This window comes from Glycine max, chromosome 5, assembly GCF_000004515.6.
Source record: "Glycine max cultivar Williams 82 chromosome 5, Glycine_max_v4.0, whole genome shotgun sequence".
Classification (NCBI taxonomy): Eukaryota; Viridiplantae; Streptophyta; class Magnoliopsida; order Fabales; family Fabaceae; genus Glycine; species Glycine max.
Window position 1 is genome coordinate 24339180 of NC_038241.2, and position 9499 is coordinate 24348678.

Here is a 9499-nt window from a genome sequence, read left to right on the forward strand (position 1 = left end):
AATTTATTGTTTTTCAGGCTGAATTTGATATTCTGAAGCATCTGACGGTAAGACAAAGAAGAAAATATTTCACACTGTCGAGGAGCGGTGGAGACAGTTTAAATCTGATTTGACGAAGAAATGGGCACTTGCAGCCGACAAGGACAGCGTGGATGACACTATTTGTGAAAAATACAACATTGGCAAGGAGAAATGGGCCCAATTTTGTTAGACCTGTAGAGATCCCTCGTGGCAGGCGCATAATATGTCGAGACGCTCGAAATTCAACAACGGAACCTCTCGAGAATTTCAAATGCTCATAAATTTTCACATGGAGGTCTGATTCAGGGTGTAGAAAAAGGCGCAGGCCATCCAGAAGCAAAACATCGTCCCCCACGTGTTGTCTCATGGGGGTTATGAATATTTAGAACAGAAGTTGATGGCTGAGAAGACAAAGAAAAAACTAGAGGAAGTTGTTCAATCCAGAAGCACTGAGGTCGTTATTGACCCTCCATCTCCCATCAGACGACACGTGAAGTGGAAGATGGCTCGCACCAAGAAAACTGGGTAGATGACGTCTGAGACAACAAAGGAAATTGCTGAGAAGATTGTAAGTCATTTTCAATTAAGAATTGTAATTATCTTTGTTTATTCTGTGAATGACAAAAAATATGTGTTTTGTACAGGATTCTTTGGAGAAGCAAGCGTCACAGGGTTCCTTTGTCCCCCATGGACGTCAGGATATCCTGACTGCTGCCATTGGGCGACCAGAACACCCTGGCCGTGTGCGTGCTGCTGGAGCTGGTGTGACCATAAAGAAATACTTTGGATCGGCTCCATGAACCTCCCGCAGTTCTTCCTTCATGGCTCTCGAAGAACTTGACCAGCTGACTCAACAAATCAGAGACCAGCTGGAGGAGTCGATCACAGAAAAAGTGACTCGACAGTTGATGTTATCCTTCAGCCAGATGTAGTCCCAGTTGCAATCACAGGGACTTGCACTACCTCTGGAGCCTGAGGTTGGTCCCTCAACTGCTTGTGTCAGCATAAAGGGGAGTTGTGTTGATCCCTCAGCGACCGATCCAGACACGGGTGACTCGGACAAATGCGGGTTGTACATCAAAGAAAACCCTTGCCGCCTGGTTGCCCTAGGAAGAGTTTATGAGGGATCCACAGCGGTTCACAACATCCCTTTGTTGCATGGCCAAGTGAAGGTTGGTGTTGAGGAGGTTAAAGATGCAGATGCTCCCGTTCTTGTACCCACTAACGAGGTTATTTTAGTGGGGCAGACACTTAACACCTTCCTTGGTTGGCCGACACATATCGTGAAGCATTTATCAGAACATGTATTTTACTCTCATTATATGCTTCTTTTTTTCAATTGAATTGTTCATTGTAATTAAATTATGTTAATTAACTATGTTGGATAAATAGGCAGCTGTGTCTCCAGCAAAACCTGCAGATAGGTCGGATTATGAGATCGATGATCTCCTATATTTGATGACATTGACCATCCCACAGCTTTTTTTGAAGCCTCTCCAGGTTATGTGGGATGCTACCGTGTTCAGGGTGTTTAATGAAAACTTCACGTTGTACATAAAGCACGAAGATTTATTTGAAATTGCACATGGTGGTCAATGTCTCAGCATATCTGTTATACAATTGTGAATTTTGTAAGTCAATTTAGATTATTGTTAATTACCTAAGTTATTGTTTTAATTACATACATAATTTACTTTGTGTTAACAACAATAGGCATCTGACTGAGACAATTATGTGATTAGGGAATTCCGATGTGTATAGATTCCTCGAGCCACAGTCCATCTAGAGATCTGGGCAATCACAGTTTGAATAAGAAAGTTACATGAAGAACTGGATGCAGAGTTCAAAACGGGATGTCTACCTGGGAGCCTACTTGAATGGGTAAGTATAGCTGAACAAATGAACTTAAATACTATATAATACAACATCATCTCATATCAATATTATCATAAACATCAACGTCACCTCATATCAATTAATGTCATCAATAGAAATATCATTAATAAGTCACACTCTGCATATACATATATAGTTCATGCTTGAGATTCACACTTGTAATGACCCGCCTCGTCGCTACGGTATCCACACTCTAATATTCGATGATTTCAATTTTTTTTATAAAAAGAACTTCCTTAATTTTTTTATTAGGAAAATAGAAGTGATTTTGTCACAACATAAATTCATCCAACAACACGCCATTACTTAAGTGAATATGCATAATTACATAGAAACAGTAATTCGGTACACGTCATACACATAATGAAAATTAAATTTGTTCATAGATATAATTAAAATCCCAGTTTTACATCTTTAACTCAACTAAATAAAACTTAAAAACCAACTATGGAGGAGTTGATTAAAAAACACAACTCTCTCCCAAAATAACGCCAATGTCATCACGTCGGCTCGGCGGCTCCTCACCAGAATCTTACTCCCTGCACCCTACCACTGTCATTCTGGTCCCACGAACAAGGTTCGTGATCATCACAGGTATCAACCACACGATACAAAATTGCAAGGGTGAGTTCATTATAAAAAGAACCAATACCAATTCCAAATAACCACAATTAGCAAGCAACATAAGCAAACATGATAAGCATACACAACAATCATTATTCAACACTCATATCCAACAAATATTCATCATCCACATCCAACAATTACTCACCATCCATCCATGGACCCAATCAAGATTGCACAGAATGATGCATGCACCTGACTCAACACTCAGATGCAATGTGGTACGTACCAACAACAACCAAATCTCAGGAAATAGCATAAGCGTGTCCACACGACACTCTCACTTAGGGAACTGTGCTGAGTTTGTCGAGACCACCCGGTTGTGCATGTAACAGCCCCCTTCCCATAAGTGATCCGCCTGGGAGCCCAAAGGTGTTCCCTACCAGGTGACAACCCCTTAGTACAAAGTACACTTGGCCACAGTTACTCTATTTCCTGTGTCGTATGAGCTATGATCATGGCCAAAAGTAAGTGCCAAAGACATGGACTAATTAAAGCGCCTAAGCATCCCTTTAGAAATGCTTAGATTCTCTAACCACGCTAGTTACCCACGTCTGGGTCATCCGACAAGGTCAGTGCACTCTACCCCCCATGACATACACTCCATATGACGTATGATCGTGGCCAAAAGCTAGTGCCAAAGACCCTGGAAGGTCAGTGCACAGTGCCCCCCACGAACATACACAACATCCAACATATGAACGTGGCCAAAAGCTAGTGCCAAAGACCCTGGAAGGTCAGTGCACAGTGCCCCCCATGAACATACACAACATGCACAAGCCAATGCATTTCCAACATCAATCATCATTCCATTTCCATGTCATTCATAACATAAATATCATCTCATCTCAATGACGTTATCAACAACAACAACAACCTCATTTCATATTCACATATTCATCAATAATAACAATTCATGTTGACATGGTCTTTATTAACAACGTCATCTCAAATCAATATCATCATAATTATCATTATCATCACATATCAATTAAAATCCTTAATAGGGATATCAACAACAAATCGCATTTCGCACACACACACACACACACACACACACACACACACACACACACACACACACACACACACACATATATACATATATATATATATATATATATGTATATATATATATATATATATATATATATATATATATATATATATATATATATATATATATATATATATATATATATGTCGCATTCCATTCGTCAAAAACATAGGTTCTCCTGAAAAAAAAACAGCATGCATATCAATAACAATTTTATCACATCCCATTAGTTAAAACATAATTTTCTTTGATGAAAAATCAGCATGCAACAGGGACAGGCAGATATCCTCATAGCTAGGTTCCCTGACCCTAGCTATGGTGTTAAAACGGTAAATTTTATAATAAACTCCCCTCACCTATCATGAGCTACCCCGCGGATTCCACGTCGCGTCACTTGAAGATTCCTTTTCGTCCTTGCTCGTCGATTCCATGCAAGCCTCTACCATGCCAAAACGAAGGAGACTTAGTATGGATTTCAGAAAACAAAGCTAGTAATTGTGCTCTGGGTCAAACACCCACATCACTACATGAAAGAGCTGAGAGCATTTCGGGTTTTACAAAGGAACATCATTTGGAAATTCCGACCACGCCAATGTGACCGGGGTTCAATGTAGGTTACGAAAATAACATGCATTTCATGAAAGCATAAGTTTACAAAGTCTCTTTCTCTAAGGTTTTTCAAAGGAAGCATAAGACATGCAATGGCGGTTCCAAAGTCAGAAAGGATGCAAAGACAAGATGAAACTAACAAGAAATAAGCGTAGAACCATGTTTACCTCAAAAGAAAATGAAAGGTCAGATTAGGCTTATTCTCTACCGAAACCGCAAGCCAAGTTGGAAGATTCCGCTTCGGTTGAAGGGTTATTCTCGGTGTGGGATTTCAATGGAGAACAACGATGGTTTGTGGTGGCTAATGGTGGCTGTGGGTGATGGAAAAAGTGCTTGGGACGTTAGAAATGGCTTTGGAAGAAAGAAAGAAGAAGAAATGGTGTTTTTCCTAAGCTACACGAAAGCAAAGGCTAAAATGCTTAAATAAGAAATGCTCTCGAGAACGGAAGCTTCGAACACACTCCAGACATCTTCTCAAAGATCCCAACGGTTAGATCATGGACAATTGTCTTTGGAAGCTGCAGACCAAATTTCAAGAAGATCCAACGGTTAACGAAGGTTGGGCAGCGTTTTTACCAAGGTAGCTTATGTAGCTTCCTCAGGAAGCTTCATTAAGAGGCCTCCTCAAAAAGCTTCCTCATGGCTTCTTTGAGAAACTTTCTCAAGAGGCTTCTTTGAGAAGCTAGATCCTTATCTACCCACACCCTTTTATTAACTAAATTAACCTCCTTGAAAATAATTACGGATAAAAACAACACAACAAATAATCAAACATCAAACATAATTACTATATATATATATATATATATATATATATATATATATATATATATATATCAGGGTGTTACAACATTCCCCAGGTCTTCAGACAACACAAGTCTAATAAAAACAATAATGTTATTCATCAATAATAGATATATCGCATCCCATTAGTCAAAAACATTGTTTTCTTGAAAACCAGCATACAATAGGGACAAACATACATCCCCATAGTTAGGTTCCCTAACCCCATCTATGGTATTAAAAGGCGTAAATTATAATAAACTCCCCTCACCTATCGTGAGTTCTATGTCAGTTTCTCTTTGCGTCGCTTAGAGACCTCTCTCGTTCACATTCGTCAGTCCAAAAGCAAGGTTCTATATAGCAAATTGAAGGAAATTTAGTATAGATTTCAGAAACAAGGTTAATGAAAACATCCGAAGTCAAATACCCCTGTTAAAACATAAAGGGCTGAAGGGTGTTTCGGATTCTACTAAAAGAAGACATCATTTTAAAATTCCGATCACGCCAATGTGACTAGGGTTCAGTGAAGGTCATGAAAATAACATCAATGTTATAAAAAGATAATTTTTACAATGTCTCATTCTCAAGGGTTTTTCAAAGGAAGTGTAAAAACACCCTATTACAGTACCCAAAACACAACAGACACTAAGAGAAACTCAAACTAACTAAGAGAAAGGCTTAGAAGTCAAGATTACCTCAGAAAAGCTTTGAAATAGAGGATTGGGGGAATTTTCTCCACCGAATCCTTGAGGAGGATTCTGAGGATTCCGCTCCGATTAAAATGTTCCTTTTAGTGTGGGGGTTCGACGACAAGCAACGACGGCTCGTGGTGGCCACCGGTGGTCATGGGTGGTGAAGAAGGAGGTGTTAGGGTTTGGGTGGTGTTTGGAGAGGAGGAGAGAGTGAAAATCATGTTTTTCACGATGAAGAACGTATTTATAATCTGCAGATCTCGCTTAGTGAGCTCATTTTGCTAAGCGGAAGTCCACTTTTCGCACTTAGTGTGACAATTCGCGCTTTGTGCAACTCCCTCTGCACTAGGTCTCGATAGTCAAATAACATGATAAATACAATTAAACATCGATTTATAACTAGTAATATTTCAGGGTGTTACAGTGTGTATTTGTTAGTTGTGCACTTGAATATTGAGCTCCCTTTTTTCATGATCTACAACTTGAATTTGGAGATTGAACACTTTTCTAAGTACATGGTTTATGGATTCTGGTTCAAGATTTGGGGAGTCTGAGAAGTCTAGGGAGCAAGGGATGCAATCACCTAAGGTCTAAGGTATCGATGAATCCAATTCTAGTTCAAACACCAAGGAGTTTTCTAGTCATGATTATCACTTGGTTTTAGATAAATAAGAAGTCCAAGATGAGGCATTGGAAGTAGAGTTGTATGAGGAGGAGGTTCTAGAGGAGGGGATACCAAAAGAGGAAATGGCAAAGGGAAAGGCCAAGGATGTCATTAATGCCAAAAGGGTAGTAAGCTCATTCGAGGCATCCTCCAACAATCATGTTGATGGTCGACTAGCAAAATTCATTTGGATACGAAAAGGTGCATGGGGTTACTACTCAAAACTATGATAAGAGTTGGTATTAGACTGATTTGTTAAGTACACAGTAGTGTATGGTAGCCAAGAGGATAAAGTCTTCGTCGTTGAATCTCGAAGAAAATGAGATCAAGCTTTTATGGGTGCTCGACATCAAGAAAATCCTTTTTTCTGTGTATCAAACATCATTTTGGAACCTGCACGTCACCCTCCTATTTGGCAAGTTTACAAAGGGGGTCTTTAGGATTTTGAACATAGCACCAACCCGGTTATACCCTAACAGTTGGGAACTATTGAAACCTTTTAAATTTTATTCTAGTTATTATGTGCCTACCCTTGGTTTTTTATTGTTTGCATCGTTGTTGTACTCATCTTGGGGTGAGGTCGGGTGGTTGTCCATGGTGAGTAGGATGAATGCTCCTATGCTTACTCCTTACGCTACTTCATATAAAAATTTTAAGACTTCATTCTTCAAGGTCTTAGTTGTTGCCAATGGAAGAAACCATATGTTTACAAATGACAGTAAGGAAAAGTTTTAATTTTACTAGACGTGGGTATCAAGGAGGTACGATGAAGAAGTTTCCCTCTCCATGTTGACCGAGAGGGAACTAAAGAATTTAAGGGTCCTAGATTGGTTCCCCAAATCTTTTCCCAGTAAAAAGCTAGTTTCCTTTGTATAAATCCCAACATCTTCATGTTGATTTAAAGGGTTAGTCCTCGACTATTTTCTTATGACATGTCATCCTTAGTGTCATTTTTATGGAATTCACTTGGTTTTGCAGGTATTATGATGACTATGGATGACCCCTTTGATTATCAAACCCTTTCACGAGCTTAACAACACCCTAACCTCTCAACAACATCATTAGAGGCATGTCAAATGACTCTGGATGCCAACTTCTTTCCTCATCATACTCCTACCAATATAAGGGGTTCTTTGAGTTGTCTTGGTGGGGAGGTATTCGATAGGAACTTCAACTTGTTTGTTGGGAAGATACAAGAAATTCTATTCAATTTGGGAAGCACAAATGATAGAAGGAGAAGAGAGATATCACATAAAATTGTTAAATTTATTGCAAATAATAGAATTTACAATGAAAGGGTTCAAAGCACTCTCAAGCTCTCTAAACCCATAATACAAAGCTCCTTATAAAGGAGACTACATATAACTGTCTAACCGAAAATGGTTACAAAAGAAAAATAAAAAATAGTTACAATTACAACACAACCTATGTTAATGAACAACCAAACTGGACGCTCCCTTCTACGTGACTAGACATTCCATTAGATTACAAAAGATTAGATGACCTATATAGAAGACAAGAGTACTAGACAAGATGACCAATGTTGTTGTCCACCTTATCTCTATCGTCGATCGTCCAACAATCAACAATCTCCACATTGGTTCACTAACATTTCTGAATTATAGGTAACTCACTTCATTTCCAATAATCTTCGTTAAGTAGATCTAGACAATGCATGTACTTGCTTCCAGGAACAAGCTTTGTGAACATATCAAATAGATTCTCCCTCATATAAACTTTTTGGACTTCTACCCTCTTCTCAAAATGGATGAAGTGCTATATGATGTCAATGTGCTTAGTCCTCTCATGATAGACTTGATCCTTGGCTAAACAGATTGCACTAAGAGTGTTGTAGAAAATTATAGACTTTCCTGTGGAAACCCAAGATTTCAAATCAAACCCTTCAGCCAGATCTTTCCTTTGATGCTTATGTTAGAGCCACGTACTCTAGCTCTATAGTGGATAAAGCCATTGTTGGATGAATTATTGCCTTCTAACTAACAAGAGAATTTCCAATTGTGAATGTGTATGCAATCACAGATCTCCTTACATCCAAATATGTAGTATAGTCAGAATTTGAGTAACCAACGAGAGCACATGACATGTCTCTATGGTAGACAAGTCCAATATCAGTTGTACCCTTAAGGCACCTGAGTATACGCTTCACAGCTTACTAATGTTCCTTTCCAGGATTACCTATATACTTACTCATTACACTAACTGCTTGTGTTAGGTCTGGTCTGGTGCATACTATAACATACATGAGACTACCTACAACACTTGCATAAGGAACATGAGACATGTATTCCTTCTTTGATGTTAACTGAGCAGTATTGAGTTCAGGTAGACAAATGGACGTTGTCAGAGGAGTACATACTGGTTTTGCTGATGTCATCCTAAAATGATTCAACACTTTTTGAATATATACCTTCTGACACAGAAAGAGCTTCTTTTGGACTTGATCCCTCTTAATCTCAATGCCCAAAATCTTTTCAATAGCTCTTATGTCCTTCATCTCAAATTCACTTCTAGGTTGTGACTTCATCTTCTGAATTGCCAACAAATTTTGAGATGCTATGAACATGTCATCCATATAGAGTAGTAGATAGATTTAGGAACATCCTTCACCTTCCTATGATAAACACATGAGTCATAAGGACTTTTGATGTACTCATGAGAGACAATGAACTCATTGAATCTCTTGAACCATTACCTTGATGGTTGTTTTAACCCATAAAGAGACCTTTTCAATCTACAGACAAAATTTTTCTTTCCTACCACCTTAAAACCTTCAGGTTGTTGCATCAAAATGTCTTTCTTCAATCTTCTAGGGAGAAAGGTAATTTTGACATCGAGTTGCTCTAACTCCATGTCCAGAGTTGCCACTAAGGCCAACAAAACACATATGGAGATGAGTCAAACTACTGCAAAGAATATCATGTTGTAGTCCACTCCTTCATTCTGACTGTAACCCTTGGCTACCAGACGTGATTTATAATGGATGACTTCTTCAATGAATGATCCAAATTTCTTTTTGAAGATCCATTTGCACCCTACTACTTGTCTAACTTTAGGTAGCTTAACTAAATCCTAACTCTGGTTCTTCTAAAGGGATTTCATCTTTTCATTCGTAGTCATCATCCGCTCCTCAAC

At 38.8% G+C, this 9499-nt stretch overlaps 1 protein-coding gene across 1 annotated transcript; it reads right to left on the reverse strand.

The window, feature by feature from the left end:
- Positions 1–8339: 8339 nt before the first annotated feature.
- LOC113001663 (uncharacterized) lies at positions 8340–8939 on the reverse strand. The gene is made up of 3 exons (XM_026128561.1): positions 8775–8939; positions 8608–8669; positions 8340–8496 (listed from the first exon to the last, which is right to left on the reverse strand). The coding sequence occupies exons 1-3, from the start codon at positions 8937–8939 to the stop codon at positions 8340–8342; spliced, it is 384 nt and encodes a 127-aa protein (XP_025984346.1).
- Positions 8940–9499: the final 560 nt, after the last annotated feature.

Bases quoted from the DNA above. Each gene is read 5' to 3' on its own strand.
- LOC113001663 (XM_026128561.1), bottom strand. From the start codon at position 8,939: ATGGATGACATGTTCATAGCATCTCAAAATTTGTTGGCAATTCAGAAG. The intron at 8,670-8,774 runs GTATATATTCAA...AATACTGCTCAG, and splicing joins AGCTCTTTCTGTGTCAGAAG to TTAACATCAAAGAAGGAATA. The intron at 8,497-8,607 runs GTATGTTATAGT...GCGTATACTCAG, and splicing joins AGTGTTGTAGGTAGTCTCAT to GTGCCTTAAGGGTACAACTG.